Source organism: Eschrichtius robustus, chromosome 4 (assembly GCF_028021215.1).
Source record: "Eschrichtius robustus isolate mEscRob2 chromosome 4, mEscRob2.pri, whole genome shotgun sequence".
NCBI lineage: Eukaryota > Metazoa > Chordata > Mammalia > Artiodactyla > Eschrichtiidae > Eschrichtius > Eschrichtius robustus.
In genome coordinates this window covers 107,211,741-107,236,885 of record NC_090827.1, presented here as the reverse complement: position 1 = coordinate 107,236,885, position 25,145 = coordinate 107,211,741, and the positions used below count along the sequence as shown (strand labels likewise).

Here is a 25,145-nt window from a genome sequence, read left to right as displayed (position 1 = left end):
CACACTTTAGCAAAAATTTTCCATTTTATCAACTAAGAAACCAAAGCACAAAAGTGACTTTTTATTTGTATAAAATAAACACAAAGAATGTTATAATTTGTATTCTGTTTACCTGACCATTCTACTCCCCCAAAGTACCCAAAGAGTACTACTGATATATTTACTGCTGACAGTTCTGAAGTATTACTACTCACTTTTGAGACTGTATGATGCCTTACACCCTGATGTTAGTTATTAATTCATGGGCTCCTAAGGACAATCTTCTTAATGATTACAAGATTTAATTTGAGAACTAAACCCTATGTGATCTTCCTTTTTTGACTTAGTGTGATTCCAAGTAACTGATGATAATGATAATAAATAACGGTAGCAGCAGTTTTAGATTACTGAGTCCTTACATTATCTCTTCTTCCCACCCCTCCCCAACTTTATTGAGGTATAACTGGTACCCAAGAAAAACTGCACATAAATAATGTATACAATTTGGTCAGTTTGGATGCATTATCTCTTCTAATCATCACAATAATCCTCTTAAAAATGCCACAATTATTCCCATTATATAGAAATGGAAACTAGTCTTAAGGAGGTTAAAAAGTTTGCCTAAGGTCATGCAAGGCTGAGTAAGTAGTAGAACCAGGACTAGAACCCAGGTCTAATCCAAAATCTGACCTCTTAACTACTATGCCATACTATGATTAGAGCAGGTCATTTACATGCTGGTGCCTAGATTTCTCGTACACTCAAAAGCAAAAAAAAATTAGTGTAATCCACCATAAGGCTACTCTTCACTGGATGCCTCGTATACATATGGCACTAAGCTGCATGTTTCATTTACATTATATTAATCTTCACAATAATATCACTAAGTTAAGTATCTTGCCCAATATCACAGCTTTTTAATTAAAAAACAAACAAAACAGCAAGCAACCCATCTAGGTTTGACTCCATAGCCCATATTCTTTTTTCCACCAGAAGCTACTACTGAACACACAGCATACCTATCAAACTAAAATCTAAACTAGTATCTTTTGTTTTAATAACACTATTTTTTGGTGGGTGAGGGTAGACAACAGAGTATAAGCATCCACAATTATTATGCCTCTTGCGCATATGAGAAAACTAAGTCACATAAAAGGGTAAGTAGTTTATCAGAACTATATAACTAATGTATGGTAGGGCAAGATTTGAATCCATATATGTTTCATGGTAAAACTTATGCTTTGCCCTTTCTACTGAAGATAGAAACATTTTAGAAGACTTCACTCAAAACACTTTAAGGGGGAAAACACACACACATACAAATATTTATCCATATGGAGAAATGTTGGGGGTGATCGCTGCTTGGTAATAACAAATCAATGAGTTCTAATCAATAGAACAGTCTGAGTAGGCTGTGAATATAATGGACAACTAGCCAACAGCAAATAGTAAACTGTAACTGACAGTTCATAATTACATGTAAATTTAAAATGGTGAGATGGTAATTTATAAAACTAATTTATCACATTTCACAAGTACAGTATCTGATCAAATCCTCTGCTAGAATCCTAGACTCCTTATATCTTAGTAAGAGAAATTCAGAAAGAATTAATCAGCCACTGAGGTTCCAAAGTGCCAGAGAGAATAAGTAATTATTCAAAAGAGAATTATAACTATATCATATTAAATGAGATAGAGAGGAGAGTTCATGTGTTAGAGCATATTTAACAAAGTGTTATTTCTACAAAAATTGCACTAAAAAAAGATCTTTATGTGAGATTAAGAAACTGAAAATATCAGACTCAAAATTATGGCAAGACAGAACTTCAACCTTTTATTAAAAAGTTGAGGTGGTAGATTGATTCAGTGGCTGGCTTATAACTCAGGTGTTTTTTACACTGTATCATTCACAAAACCACAGTATATGAAGAAAATTGTCTGGAAAAAAAAAACAAAACAGCTGACTAGTAACATACCCCTCCCTCTCCCTTATTATTTCAGTTCAGGACACATGAACTATTTCAGTCTTTAGCTAATGTTCTTGGCCATTAAGTTTTCTTTCTTTCCTCAAAAGGTCCTGATCTTGGGCTTCCCTGGTGGCACAGTGGTTGAGAATCTGCCTGCCAATGCAGGGGACACGGGTTCGAGCCCTGGTCTGGGAAGATCCCACATGCCGCGGAGCAACTAGGCCCGTGAGCCACAACTACTGAGCCTGTGTGTCTGGAGCCTGTGCTCCGCAACAAGAGAGGCCGCGATAGTGAGAGGCCCGCGCACCGCGATGAAGAGTGGCCCCCGCTTGCCACAACTAGAGAAAGCCCTTGCACAGAAACGAAGACCCAACACAGCCAAAAATAAATAAATAATAAATGAATGAATGGATGAATAAATAAATAAATAAATAAATTCATTTAAAAGAAAAATGGCTTTAAAAAACAAAAACAAAAAAAAGGTCCTGATCTTGAGATTCTAACACCACCCAATTCAGTATATTGGGCTGTCTTAAATTTGCAGGCAGACTACAATCAGGTTTAAAGTCTTACAGCTAAAATACCAAGAGGAAACATATTTTTAAGAATTCTGGATTAGAGTTTTTAGACGTATTATTTACAATGACAATGAAAACTTTCTATATGTATGCTTTAAAAGTACATCTTAAAAAGAAACTAAGCAAAAGAATTGTCATAGTAGTTTTTACTCTAAAGTCATCTAACAACCTGCTGTTTTTAGGTATATAATAAGACATAACCACTGTTTTAAAAGCATACAAACTAACAAATATTGTGGTTTAATTTAAAAAATTTAAAATAACATGAAGAAATTGAAACTTAGCGACAAAATTTAAAAAGAAAAAAATCAGAGGAAAGCAGACCTCTAAGAAATGTAGGCCTTCCAAGAAGTTTTAAAAAAACACAAACCCTTATTTTCACAGTATCGAACAAACACACACAACTTGCGGCAGGAGGACTGAATGAAACGTATAAACATCAGTTCTCATAAAAAAACAAAAAACAAAAAAACCCCTCATCTTAGAAACATAGTATTTCATAGAGCAAAATTTTAAGACACCTGAATATATAGCAACTGAAAGCAGGAACCTGCTTTTGCCTTGTCTTTTGAGTAGGCTTATCCTGTGTTTGCTTGGCCCCTTGCCTACACCCCTGAACCACACTGCTACATGGTACCCCAAAATTTGTTCAGCAGCCGAGCCATGTTATTCTACCACACACGCATGTAGGCAGTGTTCTCACTTTAACCCTAAAATGCATAATTATACATAAATTGAGCAGCAAATATATATTACATGTATATTACATGTTGAAGAGTATCGTCTATGATTTTGATTTATGTCTTTGACCAAAACTCTATTCAAAAAACTAAGAAATGTTTATAAGGAATTGGAAAGATAAAAATTATTAAGATAGTCTTTGCCTCCAAGGAGTTCAAAATCTACTAAAATCAATACTCTTGGAGGGATATGATGGAATAATACTTAAAATTGACAAAGAAGGTAGAAATCATTTCACAGAATCAAAATTATCCTTAAAAATCTCTTAAACAGCCCACCAGTACAGTGTATACTTATGGTCTGCAGTCTCATACATTATTATGTATTATGAAACACACATTTTTTTAACATGAGAATCATGCTCTATTTGCAGAGATGCTTTAAAGTACAGGAAGTGAGTAGAAACTGAAAGCTATTAAAAAAACAGTAAATTTGCTTATCTCCCATCTCATGGCCCCTATGGGGGGACCAAGGGACGCCACAGGTATTCTGACAAGGTAGAACAGTGGACAGATACCCACATGACACAGATTTTTATTTTTCACACTTGGCATGAAATATCTGCTGTGGGATGCTGATGCATTTGACACTTCTAGAAGTAGGACGTATGAAAGTGTTTTGATAAAAAGATACTCTCAGTCAATCAGGCTTGGGAAAAAGTATCACAGTAAACAATGAATGGAGTATGAACAAACCTAGCATATTCCTCTGTTAACTTCAAGGAGTTAAAAGAAATGTTGACTATAAAGCAAAAAGTCTTACATCTTGCTAAGGAGGCTGGGTTTAATGAAGTGGACCATGGAAATGTTAACTGTTAACATCACATAGTGAAGAGTTTATGATTAGAAAATCTTTCAACTTGATGCTCATCATTTGTCAGGCAAAGATAAAGGAGTCACAAATACTTGACACCAAATCTTTAAAAAAAATTTTAGATCATGCAGATAAAATGTCTGTTCACACAAGTGAGTCTGATCATGATATGAGAAGACTCCACACATTAAAGGGTGACCAGGAGCTGAAAAACTACAAGTGAAGGGAACTTAAATAGTTCATCCACTTTTAAAAGAAGTTTTTAAAAAAATCCCACTGCCTTTTCTGTGGCTTCAGCTGATGCTTCAGATAAGCTAGTTCCATGGATTGAGACATGGATGAACCTTAGGCATTTAATTCACCTTTTCACTACTTCACCAGCTCACTACTCATCACCAAACAGCAACAGGAACTAAGCCTCCATCTCTTTTATTACCATCAAACTTCATGCAGGCAACTCTTTAATCCATTAATTAAACATTTTAAAAATGCTTTTTTGATAATTTTACTAAGTACTATTAATAATCATTAACTATCTTACATTATTTAATCAGTTGTTTACATTGTAGTACATGTTGCTTGGTCAAGTTATTTAACTGTTACTTCTTTGTATGTAAGTAAAGGAACAGAGTTAAGTAATCTCCAAATCCCCTATCTGCTTTTAAATGCTGTAATTTTAGCTTGGTCTTAAAAGGAAAATAATCTGTAAAACTGAGGAATGGGAGTGGCGATCACCTCCTACATGCCTGATCTATAATTTTTCAAAACTGATATTAGCTTTAACTCCTGAAATGTATTTCCCCCAGGTTTTCTGTAGTTTGAGTTTGATACCCTATTGTTTTTCTCTTTTTAGCGTTTGCTCAAATGTTATTTGACTACCCTTTATAAGTCTGCAATTCCCACCTCTACCCTGGCATTCCCTAAGCTCCTTCCCCTGCTTTGCCTCCATAGCACCTATATATATATTTATATCCAGCATGTGTGTAAGGTGTGTGTGTGTGTGTGTGTGTGTGCGCATGCACGCATTCACATTCAACCACAAACAGAATTTACTTGCTTACTGTCTGCTTCCCCTCACTAGCACATAGAAGACAGGGACGTTTTCTGCCTTTTTTCCACTAGTATGGTACCTGGCATATAGAAAGAAACTTAGTGGAACTTTGTTGAATGAATTAACTTCTCTAACCACGGACAAGAAATATGTTTTATAAAGGCCAACATGCTAGTCTTGCTCTGGGGAAAGTCATACTCAGGGAAAGAAAGAAGTAAATTAGCAGGATTTTATGAAAGAACACATAGGTGATGACACAGGTGGTGAATTCATGAGTTACTCAAGAAAATCAGAAAAATATTCTAAAAAGATTTTTAAATGATAAATTAATACGAAACAGTTAAATAGCACGTAGTAACTGTCTATTACTTCCACAAAAAAGTGCTTTTTCCAATTCAGTACTCATTATTTTGAACAGCATATATAGATTACTACATTTATTCACATACAGGCTAATTTCACTATCTGCCGTATTAGAGACAGAGCACAGGGAAGAAATACTACCCAGGGACAGACGATAATTCAAAAAATAGGGCCCCAAATAGAATTATATCTCTTCTGAGAATTAGGTCTTCCCTCTCACCTAATAGACTACACTTTCTCAACTGAATTAGAATATGCAAAGAAATAATTTAGACAAACTTCTAAAGAATTATATAAAGATAAATGAAAGAACCACTGCTTCCCCAAAATTTAAATTATGTCCTCAAAAGGTTATCAGAGTTGTGTAAAACCATTGAAAGAATAATTCAATGACTAAACATTTCTGAAAGGAATTTAGAATCACTTATATTTTCATTATTTGGGCTGATTCCTAGAACATCTTAGAATATTGGAACTTTCTTATCACATGCAAGGACTCATTAAAGACTTTGCTAAAAGATCTAGCATACTACAGCTATAAGTAACATTTGTAAAAAACTGGATAGACAATCATGATTTCAAAGCATTACTATTGATCTTTAAAATATTCCTCTTCTACATGCACTCAATTAAGTTACTGAGTTTTAACTGGACTGGGTATAATTCTAGGTGCTGAGGATATAGCAAAATAGACAAAATCCCTGTCTTATTGTTCTTATATTCTAGAAGTGGCAGATAACAAACAGATATTAAAAGAGGAGTCAGGGAAACAAACAAACAGACAAATGAAAAGGAGAATGATGGGAAAGAGACTGACTGAAAGAATTATCATAAATAGGGTGGCTGGGGCAATGAGTGGTCAGGCCAGGGTAATGTGTGGTAATATGAAGAAGTGCAATGCTCAGATGCAAACAAGGATTCCAGACAGAGGTAACAGCAACAGCAAGTAGGAAGACCCTGAGATGGGAATAAGGTTAGCACATCTGAGGAAAAGCAAAAAGCCAGAGTCTGCAAAAGAATAAACAATAAGAGATGTGGCTAAAGAGGAGGCAGAAGTAGGCCACATAGATTGAATTTTTGATAGATTTTACTCTCAGTGACATGCAAAGCCATTGGAAGCTTTTGGGCAGAGGAATAATGTCCTGGTTTAGGCTTCAGAAATATCATTTTGCCTTCTGTGTAGAAAAAATGAATTGGTAGGGAAGAGAAAAGTAGAAGAAGAGGCACCAGTTAGGAGGCTCTTTAAGTAGTATATGCCAGAGATGAAGTGCCTTGGATTAGGACGGCAGCTATGGAAATGGTTTGAAGGTAGAGCCAATGGGAGTTGATGATAGGTTGAATGTGGGTATAGAGGATACTGAGGAATCAAGAAAAGCTCCTAGCTTGGGGGCTGACCAACTGGGGGCAAGGGTGATACTTTTTACTAAGATAGGAAAGGCTGGGGCAGGGGAAGGTTTGGGGAGAGTAAAATCAAGTGTTCTGTTTTAGATAGGTCATTCTGAGATGCCTATTGAATATTCTACTGAAGAATACCAAGTGGACAGATATAAGAGAGTAAAGCTAGAGAAAAGATTAGGATTAGATATAATCCTATAATATTCAGGTGTCATCAACACATACATTGTAATTAAACCCACTGGATGAAATGATGCCATCAAGTAAGAGAAGGCATATTGAGAAGAAAAGACAACTGAGGACTAACTCCTAGGCTCTTCAATATGTAAAGGTAAAAAAGACAAAAAGCAGCAAGGAGCATGTGAAAGAAGTAATCTGCAAGACGGGGGAAAAATTAAAAGAATATAATTTCCTAGAAACCAGGATTAAGGAAGTGATCATCCCTATCAAATGATGCTGAAAAGCTGAATAAGGTGAGAACTGATAACTTTCCTCTGAATAGTACAAGATGGAATTACCAATGAAACTGATAACACAATTTCAGTGGAGTAGTAGAAAAGAAAGTCTAATTGGGATGGGTTGAAAAGAAAAGGGGAGTTGAGAAGTGAAGATGGTAAAAGTACAGAAAATAAATATCTACTATGTGTCAGATGCTTGAGATATCTCAGCAGGCAAAAATACAAAAATCTAATTCTTCATAGTGCTTATATTCTAGCAAAAGGAATAAGACAATGAACAATAAAAATAAAAGAAATAAGTAAATTATATGTTAGATGGTGATTGTGTTACAAAAAGGAAGCATAATTTTTAATTGTGAACTTTTGAGGAGAAGGATATAAAATAACCACCTGTAACAGAGGAAAGGGACTAGGTGAGACTTAGAAAGTCAGCATAATAGGGTGTTTTACTTTAGTCAAGTTCAGCTGTTCCAGGGTAAGTGTGTAAGATATTGAGAATAGGGTTAAAACACAGATAAGGTTCTGACAAGCAAATATGACAAAGGAAAAGAGAAGCAAGGGAGTTAAAATTTTACAGAAAGATGGTTACAGCGATTGAGCACAGTATCTGAGCTGAGTAAGGAGAGACGTGAAGTCGTAAGACAATAACAGTGAGAAGTGGTATGGTCAATAGATTGGGGGTTGCAAGGAGGTTAAAAAAAATACTGGGATGACTACTGAAATAAAATGGTAGTAGAAATAGGGATGGCTGAAATTATATTTGTGAGGTGGCAATGGTCTAGGGATGATCATGGGAAAGGTGGTTGGAGTGGAATGGAGGAAAAGATCATTGGAAATGAAGAGGTCAAGTAACTGAGAGGCCAGAATGTAGAACGTAACAGCTACACAGAACTTGAAGTCACCAAGAACTAAGATGGGAGGAAGAAAGTGAAAAGGCTGGTAGAGGTGTGCAATATGATAATATGGATGGAATATTTAGATATTCCAAACAAGCTCAGGGTTTGGAGTAAGGATGGCAAATAAATGATTGGAAAGCAGCTATAAAGATCTCAGAAGTTGCTTGTTAATTTTATCACCCCCATATTACATAAAGCAAGGAATTAAAAACATCCAGCAAGGGAAAGGTCTACAAAAGCATCTTTTATGAATATATAGGTTTCACTTAAAGCAATAAAGTAAAGGGAACATTAAGAGAAAAGACTGAGGATATAGGGGATTGCTGATGAAAGACCACAAAGTTCCAGAAGACACAGTGGAAAAAATTTAGGTGCTTGTAAAGGTGTAAATGACTGGGTCAAATTAAAGATTAAAAAAGACAAAAGGAGATAAGAATCCATGTGACGATGAATGAATGACCTGATGGTCGGCCTTTAATTCCTGCTATGGATAGTGTTGCAGGCAGAAAGGTGATTTTAACAGAAATGCTTAAAATCTTAAATACAGTTATAATTTTAACTGTGTGTTAAAAAAAAATTTTTTTTAAAGTGTGTTCTTAGAATTTTATTCGTATCCTCTACATAGCAAAATAAGAAAAATCTTTTCAAGAACACCTCTGGATTGTGGCTCATAATGGTATGTGGATTATTTTATGACACTAACATACAGTTCCCTGAGAGTTCTAAAAAGGCAGCCCACATATAAAGAGAAAGTCAATGTATGACCACATGTTATCACAAAGGCACATTTGTATAAGAAACGCTTAGGGCCTGAATGAATCAGGTCAAATTTACATAGTCATTCAAGGATACCTGCATTTAGAGAAAAGCAATCTAAAAGATTAACACTCCTGTTTCTAAGAAATCAAATGTTTTAGTATCAGTCATAATCCAATTAATTAATAAGCAGTATTAATATTTATTTCATGCAATATTATAGAGCTTAAAAATTAAAAGTTTAAAAGGAAAAGGATCTGTGTTCAAAAAAGGCATGAAAAGCTTTATATAAAACCTAGCTATCAATTAATTTAAGGGGGAAAGGTTGGTTAATAGCCGCTTTCAACCATATATCAAGGTCTTCGAAAAGAAAAGGCCAGATAGTAGTTACATGAATGCTCAATGTGTGTGTGTGGGGGTAAAAGATAAAGTAAGAAAAACATTATATTCTGATGAAGGAAGGCTTTATTTTGTTATATACACTTAGCAGTATGATTCATTCAGCTACAATGTGCATACTATCTGTCCAATTTAGTCAAGTAGCCTTCTTTAACTGAAAAATAAAAGATGAGATATCTTCCTGAATCGTAAGCCAGTGATTTACACTGCTTCAGGTGATCAGAGAATGCGAAGCCAAAGTCAAAATAGTTTAGTTCATATCCTATGGGGACAGCTTCAGAAAAGGCATTTTATATCTATATGCCTATGTTTACCCACATTTCAAAACAAATAAACTGACTGATATTCAGGCTATACACAGTAATAAACTTAAGTACAAAGTAGGAAAAGATAAACAATATATACACGCTAAATAATTTTCTTCTTCAAATAAAACAAATAAGTACTAATACCACTGAATATGTAGAGAAACTGGAAGATATATGGACAGTTTATCTTAGTACTCATTCATTCATTCAAAAATATTTATTGAAGATCTAAGATGTGACAAGTACTATTCCAGATACTGAAGATTCTGTAATTAACAAAACAGAAGTCCCTACTATCATGGAGGTTTCATTCTACTCTAGCACTCTAGACAATTGTCTAGGTTAACCTCTAGGAGGAACTCAATTTTGAAACATTTCTAAAGTAAAGAATATACAAAATTAGTTAAAAGTTCACCTCTGCACTAAAATATCCACTCCCCTGACTGTACTTACTCAACCCTACAAGAGTATTTTTGACTGGCTTCTAATTATAAGGGATAGTCCAAACTGTATTTAGATTAAGTAATAAGTTTTCTCCAATTATTAAATACTATAAGGGAACTAACCACTAAAGCTGTTCATGTTCATATAAAGCAAAGATGGACTGCTCTGTATGTCTCATAGGTCCTCTCTAGCCTGCCTAATTCAATTAAAATAATCCTAATTCTAGGCTGCTAAGTAGTAGACAACAGGAACGATTTTCTACTTAATACTTAGAATCTAAGTGTTCCTCACATAGAACATCTTTGACCTTTTTAAATTTCTTCCAAGGATTCAAACGGTCACAACACAAAACTTCTCTGAGCTTCATTATCTCTGTCTGTTAAAATAACAAGAGTACCTATCTCTTAACAGTGTTTTGGGATTAAATGAGGTAAGTCACAAAACGGGCTTAGTGTTCAATCATAATTGATGACATCAACCATCTTAATTATCCTAAGTGTGAGTTCTCAATAATAGCAGCTTACATCATCAACTTCCATAAAACTATAGTTAAGAAAGATAATAAACAAGCTACAATAAGGATATTAAAAGGTTTCTCTTTGTTTTGGCAAGATGATCACATGCTTATGTTCCTCAAACTAAGCAACAGATTTAAAGTACCAGTAATACTAATGTTACTAATATGCAGCATTCCTAAAAATGACCGACTTTGAGAAATTTTCAGGAATCAAATAAAAACTTCACTAACAAGATGCTTTATCAGCATTTTATTTGCTTCCGAAGACTCGGAAGTATTTCCTATCTTTAAAAACACATTTTTTGCCTTTTATTTCAAAGTAAAGTTAAAAGAACTTACTAAAAAAATAAACAAATACACAAACAAAGGAGTTAAGACCATTTAAAGGATACTGTTATTATCTTCTAGACTCATCCTTGTCAGACCATATTGGAAATCTCGAAAATGATTTCATTCAAAGAAATTAAAAACAAACAACAGAAACAAACCCAAGTAAACAAGTAGGAAAGTCCTTATGTTTAATTAAATCTGGAAAGTGATGATGGACTACAAATAAAGAAATTAACAAAGACAAAAATACTGAAGACCTGAAGTAAAGCAAAAATACTACTAATAAGAATCTTTCATTTAAAAACTCTGTGATCCTTCAAAGATCTTGAAGAAAACCAAAAAAATCCCCAAATGGAGAGGTCACTAAATATCCATGAACACTCACCCAACCATTGGTAGGAGACCTCTTGGAGACCCAGATGCTTGAATCAGCTGAAATAGTACCAAGTTTTTACTGATTACTCTTAACAGGGCAATGGAGCACAGGCTAACTCCATACTATCAAATATTAAAAGGCATTATTATTAATTTCTACCTACTACCATTACAAATTATTCAAAGGAGGAGGCGACTGAGTAAGTTCTAAGGTGAGTGAAACCTACTGCATGCATGTGTGTAAATGCATACATTTTCTCCAGCTCTCTTCGTGATGTAAGTCTGATAACATAATTCTTATAAATGTAAATATACAGGCAGAATAAAATTTTCTAAGTTAATATAAAATTCTTAAAGAAATCATGTAAATAATTTTTATATTGGTTCTAAAGAAAATTTTTTAAAAACAATTTGTTTTTTAAAGATACTGCCAATTTCTCAATACTAAGTACTTTGGTAACACACAGGAAAAGATTTTCAGTCCCCTGCACTTAAAAAAATATATAGTTCTTAACTTTAGGCCTTTTAATATACTAATGGTTCTTCTCATCACAGGATTTTCATATTTCAACACATAAAAGAACTCCTAACAGTAAGACTAAACAAAAGCCTCCTCTCTCAAAGGTGAGGACTATATTCAACATTATAGATTAAAACCTGTAAGTTATCTAGTTAACAGAAAATATCTGATGTTACCTAATTCAAAAGAGGAGTAAAAGCACTATCAATACTTAGATGAAAATACAGTAATGGCTTCCTCAATCTCAGGAAGCTGGGAGGTACAGTGATCCTCCCACCACCACCCTTCATTCCCCCTACACCATGACTTACTCCAAAGGTCTGTGTGATAAAAATTAAGACACTCTACTACTGCACAAATGGCCAAGAACAAAAAATGGAAGGGTCTATATTTCTGTATTTTTCTCAAGTAACTTAAGATATAAAAATAACTTCTGCCTGATACATGTGTATCAAGCAAGAAAACAACTGAAAACAGCTCTCATTTGGATTAAATGTTTAGATAGACAGGAAGCAAAGAACAACACTGACACTGTAATGTCAAGTAAGCACATTCAAGCTATCAAAGAAACACTGAGATCTCAAGCCAGCAAATATACTACCAACCTGGCTGATAAATGATTTAACTGTTACATTTCTAAAAACAGTTTTGCAATATATTATATCTATCACTTATTGAACACGAAAGAACTTTTGAAGTCAGAAACAAAATAAGGAAGACCAGAAGCATATAAAATTTTCTTCTGCCTATAGTAGATTAAGAAAATAAAGTCAGGGAGAGATTTGAGAATAGAATGGTGAAAAGGAAAGCCTAATAGAAGACTAGCTCTACAGTGATTGCAAATCCTAACGTCCTTAAAAATATGAAGAAAAACTAAGGACAAAGAAGGAAATAATCAAGAATGGAGTAGAGATTGACATATTAAAAACTTGTGTGAGAGAAAAATTCAAACATTTTAGATGTCTATTGCAAATTTTAAATGACAAAGTATATCAATATTACCTTTCTTTCGAAAGAGTGCATTTAGGTAATTTTCTGCTTGGCATTCAATCTTTTCAGTGTTGGACTGGCCCTGAGATGATAGTTCCTCTGTTGGTGTTGACTGTGAAGAATCAAGAGATGGTATACAATCCTAAAATTAGAAGAAAACAACATAAAAAAATCACTTTTTATTTAAACATGGGACTCCATTTAAAATGGCAAAAAAATTATCTAAATGTTTATTTTTTTATCTTTTAAATATATCAAATTATATACAGAACATAAAATTTGAGAAAGGAGTCAGGAAAAAAGAAATTTATCTTTGATAGAGGGCCAAACTAGCCTTATTCCTTAGCAAAACTATTGTCAAAAAGGGGGTGGGGGGCAGATAAAATACATTGTTAAATAAATTCACTATATAGCATGCCAGTAATGAGAGTTTTAAGAACAAAGCAGATATGTTTATCCACTAATCTGACCAAAATGGGTGCAAGTTCTCAAATTCCCATTTCTTCTCAGCCCTTCCCACAACAGTACATAAAGCATTAGGACTTCCCACCATGCAGGAAGACGCTGCTTGTCTAGTTTATGCCCTGTTTACAGTAGAAACTAATAATTAATCATTTCACAGGAGATAATTATGATATCCAAAAGACTTCATGAGAAAGTAAAAGGCTAAAAAGTAGTACTACATTATCCTCCAACCACTGATTCCTAAGAAATCAGACTACAGGGTGGTCTCAGACCAAACTGGGCTCACCCGTGTCGACCTAAATACAAAACAGATCGACCTAAATACAAAACAGATCTGAACTGAACTTTATGAGTCAGAGAGCTTTAAGAAAGAAATGTGAAATAAGCAAAAAAGATAAGAATGTTGGGATTTTTACCTGCAAGTTAAGCTAAATGTTAGACTTCTAACATAAGACTTTAAAATATTCTTCTCATTACCAAAATCAAGTATTTAAATTTCACTGTAAGTCACAAATTTTCAGAACAAATTAAGTTTAAAAAATTGTGTTACAATAGTGCAATTAGTTTAGAAATAATTTCATAGCACTAAAACTTACACTGACTGCTTCTCTCTGTAGGTTACAAAATGAACATTTTTCATCCATAGACCAGTCAGTCAGCTCTTCTGGTTCACAGTCTTCAAAAGAGGGAAAAATATTGATTAAATACACTAACTTTATTAAAACAAATAAAATTACCACTCGCCATAGCAATGGCTCATATAAAAAAGCCAGCTCCTAACAGTAAGGGGAAAAGGCCCCCCCAAAATTAAACTGGTGACATCTAGAAAGAAATACGGAGAGTAATTTTGCACTATTATCGGACAAAGTAGCAAGAACAATGAGCTGGTTATAAATTAGTTTTCCAACAATAGAATTTTAAGTATCATCTAGCCTTCTGAAAGATTCAATTTATCATCATCTATTAATTTTTATTTTCAGTATGAAAGAAATCAGAACAAACAGGGAGATATGGGGATAAAGGAATAAATTTTGTACATCATGAAAGACAACATAAAACAGAGAAATGGAATAAAGCACCAGAAAAGCCTACAGATTTGAGAATATGGAATGCTATCCAATAAAAAAGTAGAAATTCACTGCTAAGAAGTCAGATCAGATTTTCATTACATGCTAAAGGCTTTGTTGCAAGAGTTAGAGCAAAAAGCAAGTAAACAAGTTATATTATTCAATACCAAACATGGATTTTTTTCACAAGAATGTTCCTTATAATCCAACTGTTGTAATATATTAGCGAGTTTGTGGAAAACATTTGCTAATGAAGGAATTTTATGAAGATATAACAACATTGCCATCCTAACTGTACTTGGTATAGACAGTGATTTTTCAAACTTACTCCTTGCAATAGAAACTCCCTCCAATTTCTTTTCCCAAATAAATTCATACACAGAACCTCAAATAATACATAAACCATTATCATCTGAGGCAGCTACATTGGAACTAATTTGAAAAGCACTGGTATACCACAGTAATTTCTCTTATACTTTTGAAATACATAATGAAATTGAATACATGTTTTCTGCTAAACTACACAGGAAATAAACTCATCCTTCTGGAATGATAACGAATAAATACTACTTAGGTTTAGCCCCTGGGATACTCTTGCATTAATCTAGATATATAGGTCAGAATAGAAGATAATATAATTTGCTGGAATATAAAGAGTATAGTGATAGCTTCCTTTGATTTTGGCAGTGCTCCAGAAATATTCCTTTTATTTATTTAAGCTTGGAAAGAGGAGGGAATGGGAACATAAGATCCAGTATGGAGTAATGGAAAGATGATTGGATGTGAAGTCTCCAAAAATCTGGAATGGAACTTATTATTTGTAGCCTTGCCAAGCCACAAAGGTTTTGTTTTACTTTCCACATCTGTAAAATAAGGATCCTATCACCTAACTTATTTGTGATCAAATTTTAAAAATATGAAAATACTTTATAAACTACAAAACATCATGCAAAGGTGAATTATTAACGAGGTAGAGTCGCTAGTCATTATTTTTTAAATCCTGTACTATCACACATATATTTAATAAGGTTAGTTTGCAGAAGATAAACTTTAATTGAATATCTGCTTAAGAAAACTGATCACTTTTTGTAAACAACCTGACAAATGAAAAGGTTTACATAACCTATACAGTTAAAAACCCAGAATTGTAGTTATGCAGGTTCATAATTTTCTCCAACCTTTCACCCAGTCAGTACAACAGAAGCATAGATTCACACTCTTGAATATAGGACTGTGCAGTGTCTCTTACAGAGAGCGAGGCACAGCTTTCTGACCAATGAAATGAATATAGAAGAAGTGACAGTATACCATTCTAAGCAGAGGCTTTTAAAGGCATGGCAAATTTCCCCAATTCTCTTGAATTTCCACCATCCAACATCAGAAGAACTTGGCCCGTAAAGCCATTAATCCTTCAGTCTGGAACATGGAGTCATGAGAAGATGTTATCCCCATCCACAGCCTAGACTCCAGTGAATAAGGTCACCCATAAACATGAAACAGATTTTGGAGCTGTTTGTTATGTAGCATTACTGTAGCAAAAACTTGACTCATATGCCAAGCATAACATAATTTTGATAGATCAAGGAAATCTTACTGCTTTTAAAAATTATGGCCTCATGAATAGGGACTATGAAAGGAATCCAGCACTGGGATTTTTGAAAAATAGCTGGTAGGTCTGAAAAATCATTGAAAGGTTTCATAAAGTTTCAGTGATAAATATATTGACTGAAGGGACAACAATAAAATTGGGCATGCTGAGATTATCCTCAGTTACTTTAGTTATTTTAGGTGAAGTTCTTCAAGGAAATTCAATTAAAATAAATGCCTACATAGTTAAACAAATGGCATTGAATAATCAATGATTACATAAATGCCATTAAATGTTACTGGGTTCAGAAATCTATGAATTTACTTAAAAATATTTAGTAATTACTCTTTATATAGCAATTTTTAATTTTCAGTCCAAATAAATGATGATGGTATACATTTTTTATATATAGGAAAAGCGATTTTGAAAAATCACCTGGAGGCCAGACTTCTCCCTCTGTCCAGGTTGTCCTTTCAGGTCATAAAAATTAAATAAGCACTACAACAAAACACATTCATTTTATCTCTCAAACAAAATTTGACAATGATTCAGATATTCATCTCTAAAATAAGTTGTCTCTCATTTTGAAACTTTAATACATGAAGGTATAAGCTCAAAAAGGGTCAAAATATGTACCTTATACAACTAGCCTTATTAATAAAAGGCAATGTCATATATGAAACTGATAGTAAATGAATGATAAAAATCAACCTTTCCACCATATATAAATATTTTTGTGGTCAAAGTCTGGCTCCAATCATTCACCTAATTTATCTGGGAAAGATAACAGTCTTTGAAATTAGAGAGCCTTGTAGTGAACCATGGTCTTTCCACATACTATTGATAGATGTGGCCTTGGGCAAGTCACTTTCTCTGAGCTTCAATTTCCTCACTGTAAAACGAGGATAATAATAATTGCATCTTAAGGCTGTAGTAAAAATTAAATAAGAACATACACAAAACACAGAAGTCCAGTAGATGTTACTTTCATTTTCTTTTTACTAACCACACTTCTTTTGAATGTTTTTATTCTCTTCAGTACCCTCAAGCCATAGAAAACAAATTTGGAGTTCCTAAAGATAAAGTTCAATGAAAAGTGAAAAAGGAGAATACTGAAACTAGATTTTTCATTAAGGTCATAAAAAACTGATTATAACTTTGTTAATTTTGTTAAAAGATACTGAACAGTAGGCAATATAATTAAAAAATAATTTTTCATTATGAAACTACATATTAACTATATTGAAAGTACAAAGGAGAAAAGAAAAAGTATTCATAATCCCATCATCCAGAGATAACGATTAATAGTTTGCAATATATCCTTCCAGTTTATATTCTATACCTTTTAAAAAATTAGGATCAGCTGATTTTTTAAAGAACAATAAAATGATAAACCTCTAGCCTGGCTAACCAAGGGAAAAAAGAGAAAATATCAGAAATGAAAGATGGGCCATCACTACTGATCCTATGAACATTAAAAGAGTAACAGAAGAATATTATGGACAGCATTAGTTTCCCACAGATTTGGATAAAATGGACAAATTTCTTGAAAGGCACAATCTACCAAATCTCACACACAAAAAAATACGTAACCTCAATAGGCATTTATCAAAGAAATTAAATCAATAAGTAGCCTTCCAAAACAGAAAGCACCAGCCCAAATGGTTTCTCTATAATCTGTTCCAGAAAACAGAAGCAGAGGAAATATTTCCTAACTCATTCTTGACTCCAAAACCTGTCTTAACAGACACCTCACCCAAGACGATATGCAGATAGTAAAGAGGCATATGAAAAGGTGCTCAATATTACATGCCATCAGAGAAATGCAAATTATGACAAGATACCACTACACACCTATTAAAATGGTTAAAGTCCAAAACACGGACAACATGAAATGCTGGTGAGGATGTAGAGCAAAAGGAACCTAAATTCATTGCTGGTGGGAACACAAAATAGTACAGCCACTCTTGAAGATAGTCTGCTTCTTACAAAGCTAAACAGAGTCTTTCCTTTCCAAAGGATCCAGCAATGGTACTCCTAGGTATTTAACCAAATGAGTTGAAAATGTATGTTCACACAAAAACTTGCACACACATGTTTATAGCAGGTTTATTCATAATTGCCAAACCTAGGAAGTGACCAGGTCTTTCAAATAGGTGAACAAACTGTAGTCCAACCGTATAAGGCAGTTTTATTGTTTTATTGCACTTTGCTTTACTGCACTTTGCAGATATTGCATTTTTTACAAATTGAAGGTTTGTGGCAACACTGTGCTGAGCAAGTCTATCAATGCCATTTTTCCAACAGCGCTTATTCACTTTGTGTCTCTGTGTCACACATTTTGGTAATTCTCACAACATTTCAAACTTTTTCATTATTATATTTGCTATGGTGATCTGTGATCAGTGATCTTTGACATTACTATTATAACTGCTTTGGGGTCCAAGAACTGTGCCAATATAAGTTGTCAAACTTAATCAATCAATGTTCTATGTGTGTTCTTTTTTTTATTGAAGAAGAGTTGATTTACAATGTTGTGTCAATTTCTGCTGTATAGCAAAGTGATTCAGTTATATGTATCTATATTCTTTTTAAGATTCTTTTCCATTATGGTTTATCACAAGATATTGAATATAGTTCCCTGGGCTATACAATAGGACCTTGTTGTTTATCCATTCTATATATAGTGGTTTGCGTCTGCTAACCCCAAACTCCCAATCCATCCCTCCCCCGCCCACTCCCTCTTGACAACCACAAGTCTGTTCCCTATGTCTGTGAGTCTGTTTCTATTTCATAGATAAGTTCATTTGTGTCATATTTTAGATTCCACATATAAGTGATATCATATGGTATTTGTCTTTCTCTTTCTGACTTCACTTAGTATGATAATCTCTAAGTCCATCCATGTTGCTGCAAATAGTATTATTTCATTCTTTTTTATGGTTGAGTAATATTCCATTGTGTATATATACCACATCTTCTTTATCCATTCATCTGTCAGTGGACATTTAGGTTGCTTCCATGTCTTGGCTATTGTGAATAGTGCTGGTATGAACATAGGGACGCATGTGCCTTTTTGAATTATAGTTTTGTCTGGATGTATGCCGAGGAGTAGGACTGCAGAATCATATGGCAACTCTATTTTTAGTTTTTAGAGGAACCTCCATACTGTTTTCCAAAGTGGCTGCACCAACTTACATTCCCAGCAACAGTATAGGAAGGTTCCCTTTTCTCCACACCCTCTCCAGCCATTTGTTAATTGTAGACTTTTTAATAATGGTCATTCTGACCGGTCTGAGGTCGTACATAATTATAGTTTTGATTTTTATTTCTCTAATAATTAGTGATGTTGAGCATCTTATCATGTGCCTGTTGGCCATCTGTATGTCTTCTTTGGAGAAATATCTATTTAGGTGTTCTACCCAGTTTTCAGCTGGGTTTTTTGTTTTGTTGTTGAGTTACATAAGATGTTTGTGTATTATGGAAATTAAGCCCTTTTCGGTCACATCATTTGCGAATATTTTCCCCCACTCTGTAAGTCGTCTTTTCGTTTTGCTTATGGTTCCCTTTGCTGTACAAAAGCGTTTAAGTTTGATTAGATCCCATTTGCTTATTTTTGCTTTTATTCCTATTGCCTTGGGAGACTGACTTAAGAAAACATTGGTAGGATTTAAGTCAGAGAATGTTTTGCCTATGTTCTCTTCTAGGAATTTTATGGTGCCATTTCTTACATTTAAGTATTTAAGCCATTTTGAGTTATTTTTGTGTATGGTGTGAGGACGTGCTCTAACTTCATTAATTTGCATGCAGCTGTCCAACATTCCCAGTACCACTTGCTGAAGAGACAGTCTTTTTTCCATTGTATATTCTTCGTGTGTGTGTTCTGACTGCTCCACCAACTGGCCTGTCCCCAACATCTCTCCCTCTTGCTGGGCCTCCCTATTCCCTGAAACACAACAATATTGAAATTAGGCCAATTAATAACCCTACAATGGCCTCTAAGAGTTCAAGTGAAAGGAGTAGCAGCAAGTCTCTCGCTTTAAATCAAAAGCTAGAAATGATTAAGCTTAGTGAGGAAAGCATATCAAAAGCTGAGACAGGCTGAAAGCTAGGCCACCTGTGCCAAACAGTCACGCTGTGAATGCAAAAGAAAAGTTCTTATAGGAAATTAAAAGTGAACACATGAATGATAAGAAAGTTTTAGTGGTCTGGATAGCCAGCCACAACATTCCCTTAAGCCACAGCCTAATCCAGAGCAAGGCCCTAATTCTCTTCAATTCAGTGAAAGCTGAGAGAGATGAAGAAGCTGCAGGAGAAAAGTTTGGAGCTAGCAGATATTGGTTCATGACGTTTAAGGAGGGAAGCCATCTCCATAACAGAAAAGTGCAAGGTAAAGCAACAGTGCTGATGTAGAAGCTGCAGCAAGTTATCCAGAAGATCTACCTAAGATAATCAATGAAGATGGCCACACTAAACAACAGATTTAAAATTTAGACAAATCAGCCTCATATGGGAAGAAGATGCCATCTGAGACTTTCATAGCTAAAGAGAAGTCAATGCCTGGCTTCAGAGCTTCAAAGGACAGACTGACTCTCTTGTTAGGGGCTAATGCAGCTGATAACTTGAAGTTGAAGCCAATGCTCATTTACCATTCCAAAAATCCTCATTTACCACATTACCTGTGCTCTATAAATGGGACAACAAAGCCTGGATGACAGCACATCTGTTGACAACATGGTTTACTGAATATTTTAAGCTCACTGTTGAGACCTACTGCTCAGAAAAAAAAAAAAATTCCTTTCAAAATGTGAATGTGACTGCTCGTTGATAATGCACCTGATCACCTAAGAGCTCTGATGGAGATGTACAACAAGATTCATGTTGTTTTCACGCCTGCCAACACAACATCCACTCTGCAGCCCACTGACCAGGAATCATTAAGAAAAACATTTCATAAGGTTATAGTTGCCATACATAGTGATTCCTCTGATGGATCTGGGCAAAGTAAACTGAAAACCTTCTGGAAAGGATTCACCATTCTAGATGCCATGAAGAACATCCATGATTCATGGGAAGAGGTCAAAATACCAACATTAACAGGAGTTTTGAAGCAGCTGATTCCAACCCTCATGGATGACTTTGAAGGGCTCCGGACTTCAGTGGAGGAGGTAACTGTAGATGTGATGGAAATAGCAAGAGAACTGGAATTAGAAGTGGAGCCTGAAAATGTGACTGAATCATTACAAACGCATGATAAAACTTCAAAGGATGAGGAGTTGCTTCTTATGGATGAGCAAAGAAAGTGGTTTCCTGAGATAGAATCTACTCCTGGTAAGATGCTGGGAAGATTGTTGAACTGACAACAAAGGATTTAGAATATCACATAAAATTAGTTGATAAAGCAATGGCGGGTTTTGAGAGGACTGACTCCAATTGTAAAAGAAGTTCTACTGTGGGTAATATGCTATCAAATAGCACTGAATGCTACAAATTGTTTGTGAAAGCAAGAGTCAATCAGTGTGGCAGACTTCATTGTTGTCTTACTTTAAGAAATCACCACAGCCATCCTAACCTTCAGCAACCAACACCCTGATGAGTCAGCAGCCATAAACATCAATGCAAGACCCTCCACCAGCAAAACAATTACAACTTGCCAAAGGCTCAAGTGATGGTTAGCATTTTTTAGCAATAAAGTCTTTTTTAACTAAGGTACATACATTGTTTTTTAGCATAATGCTATTATTGCACACTTAATAGACTATGGTATAGTGTAAACATAACTGTAGAAACCAAAAAATTTATATGCACTGGGAAACCAAAAATTCATGTGACTCACTCTATTGCGTTATTCTCTTTATTGCAGTGGTCTGGAACTGAACCCGCAATACCTCTGAGGTATGCCTGTACACTTGGATAAGTCTCTGTGTACACACTGAGGAAAGCTAATATAACTTATATAACTAACTATAAAATAGTATTAGATTCTCTGGTTTTAATATAAATAATCATCAATTCATATTAGAAAGCTACTCATTCTTTAGTTAATACTAGGGTATGGGTTCCTAGTAGGAAGAGATCCTACCTATTCATTTTTCTTTCCTCCTTGCTCATCACAGTTCCTAACACAAAATAAGCATTCAAAATATGTCATCCAATAAATCTTATTAAAAAGTAGCTTTGTTTGCTCCATCATCATAGTGTTAACAGTTGGGGAAAAAAAAAGGATATTAAGCCAAAAATATTAAATGTTGGTCAGTGGTATAAGTCAGGGATTAGCAAACCTTTACTATAATATAAACAGCCAGAGAGCAAATATTTTAGGTTTTGGAGGATATATGGTCTCTGTCAAAACCATTCAACTCTACTGTTGAAGGACAAAAGTAGCCATAGACAATATGTCAACAAATGAGAGGGGCTGTTTCCAATAAAACTGTACTAATCGGGCATTAAATACGGACTTCATATACTTTTCACATGCCACAAAATATTAAATCTTCTTTTGATTTTTTTCAACTATTTAAAAACATAAAAACCATTCTTAGCTCACAGGCCATTCAAAAACAGTCAGTGAGCTGGATTTGGCCAAGATGCGATCGCTTGCATACCTCTGATATAATTTCTCTTTGAAATGTGGACACAGCTAGGGAAAAGCCAATAAGGATCTATCAGCCACTTTACACCTGCCTACTGTACTCTTTTCATATTTTTGTAAATGTCCATAGTCAGGGCAAGTAAATCAGACAATCCTACAAATGAAAGAAACTGGTTCCCCAATAAGACATGAGAAAGGATTGACTAAAGCAGAAAACAAGAGTGAATTTCTGCTTAAAAGTCATGTGACAGCAGGAAAAGTGAATTCTGGGTTAGTAGAAGAGAGGCATAGAGTATGGAGAACTTTTCAGGGAGTACATAAAAATTGATGACATTCAAAGTTTCTTTGGAGACTTTACTCCAAAAAGAAATAATAGTTATGTTTTCCTCAAAACGACAAAAAGTCCTAAGAACAGATCAAAGAAGACAGAAAGCTTTTGTTTCCAACAAATTAAAAACTAGCAACACTCAAAAGCTTACGAAACCATTCAATCTGGAGGTGACTCTGAATAGATTTCAAGAATTAAAATATAAACTTCTCAAAACACTAATACAGATGATAAAAAGCCTTAAAATTAAAAACACACTGTATGCCAAAGTTGACTTTCAAGGTAGCACTATGAAGTTTAGAGTACATTTTTCCACAGAAACAGTAGCAGATTGGCAATGCAGTCTATTTAACTTAAATGTATTATAAAATAAAAATACTATGCATTTAATTTTATAATAAAAATAATTTAGAGTAATATACAAGGATCCCTTGGCTAGCCAATTCATCTAGTTCCTGAGTTTTGGAAAGTGAGTAACAAGGGTTCAGATTTCCAATGATTTATCTAAAAACATACACTCACCTATGTGATTCCTGCATACAGATTTGTATAATGAGAAATACCTACACTTGGTAGTCCTAACATCTAAATATTAAACCATTTTAAACAATGATAACAACAAAGAAAGCACACTTATTTAAGAAGAGGATAAGAAAAAAGCTGGAGATGTCTATAATGGATAGCTTCTACATGCCTTTTCAAAGGCTCTACACTTTGATAGCTCTGTTGTAACTTTCCTTCAAAATGTATGGCTGTCTTTATCTTTGCACAGATACAGATTTATTACTACAATTAATATTATCCCTCTTAAGCCTGAAACTTTGATTAGAAACCTTATTTTAAATTCAAAAAAGCAAAGAAAAGGAGGAAGAATTTACCTAAGAAACCTGGAGAAAAGTTAGAACATCTGGGGTGAAAAAGGGCAACATCAGTATGTGCCCATGTGTGAGAAGAAGATTGAGTTCCAAAGCTTAGCTAATTTTATAAATCTTCCCACCAAAAAAAGCACAAAAGAGGATATAAGGTACAAGATCTATCAGAATTAAAATAAATGGAATGAGGTATAAGCAACAGGGTAAAAAAAAATTAATTAAATTAATTACCATAGATCTACAATGTAATACTGTGCTGCCATTAAGAATGATGATCCAGAACTTTATATACCCAAATGATACACTAGTGAAGAAAATCAGCAGGCACAAAAAACTATATACACTGTATATACAGTATGTACTACTTTAATAAAAGAATAAATACATCCAAACATATATTTTAAATTTATATAAAAATGGTGAAGGTTATCTGTGGGTCGTGGAACTAGGAGTAATTTTTTTCTTTCTGATTTGTATTTTCTAATTTCCAAAAATGAACATGTGTCACTTGTATGCTAAGGAAATACTAGTCTAAATATAAAATACAAGAATTTATTTCATTAGGACATTTTGCCCTTTATGTAATAAACTAATTTTTGAAGACATAAATATATACACACATAACTATATAAATAAATAAATGACAGTGGGGGAAGCAAGACGCTTAGAGTTACAAGTTGCAACTTGGGTTATCAGAAGGCAATTAAGTATAATGCTGACTTCTGATCTGAATGAGGACAGCAGGTTTAAAAAGAAAGGTTGAAGAAATATCAAGCACAGGTTAAATTCTTGTTTCTTTGGATTTTTCCTTTCTTCATTTACATGCTCAGAAAAATAGGTGAAACTACAATTAGTAGTGTTTATAAATATATCAGGTAAAAATATTTAATGCAGTGTTAAACTATGATAAAACGAGAAATGAGTACAATTAAGAGATAAAAGAAAAAGCTCTTAGCCATAAGAATGATAATACACTAGAATAAGGCACATTTTGGAGTCTCCATCCTAAAAGTCATGTTCTGCATGCATATCATTCATCTGATTGAACATGGGTGGTTGGCACAAATGATCTTTCATAGATACCAGCTCTATGGTTCATAACTCAATTATCCTGCTCAACATTAATTTAAAAAAAAAGAATAAGTAGAAAACTTTTGATTGCCTCAACTCAAAAGATTTATTTATACAAGATACCTTGGGTCTTTGTAGAATGGAAAGTACCAGAGGAGAATAGAAGCTAACAGAGTTATCAGCATATAAAACTGAACAGGTATGAGATTCAGAAATAATTGTACCAAAATCAAAGTAGAAAATCTATACTAGCACTGCCCATTTTGTGAATGAGCTGTACTA

The 25,145-nt window shown here is 34.2% G+C and overlaps 1 protein-coding gene across 9 annotated transcripts in view; it reads right to left on the bottom strand.

The window, feature by feature from the left end:
- Positions 1 to 25,145, bottom strand: part of LCORL (ligand dependent nuclear receptor corepressor like) — a 181,707-nt gene that overhangs the window by 105,773 nt on the left and 50,789 nt on the right. For 6 of the 9 annotated variants that reach the window (XM_068543168.1, XM_068543172.1, XM_068543170.1 and 3 more), the window contains exons 3-4: positions 13,942 to 14,021; positions 12,893 to 13,022 (exon numbers count right to left, since the gene is read on the bottom strand). In XM_068543168.1, the coding sequence (XP_068399269.1) occupies positions 12,893 to 13,022; positions 13,942 to 14,021 (210 nt within the window). Of the gene's footprint in view, positions 1 to 11,380; positions 11,428 to 12,892; positions 13,023 to 13,941; positions 14,022 to 16,435; positions 16,499 to 16,956; positions 17,074 to 21,092; positions 21,173 to 25,145 lie in introns of those variants that run through there. The other 3 variants (XM_068543164.1, XM_068543171.1, XM_068543165.1) reach the window with 3 other exon arrangements.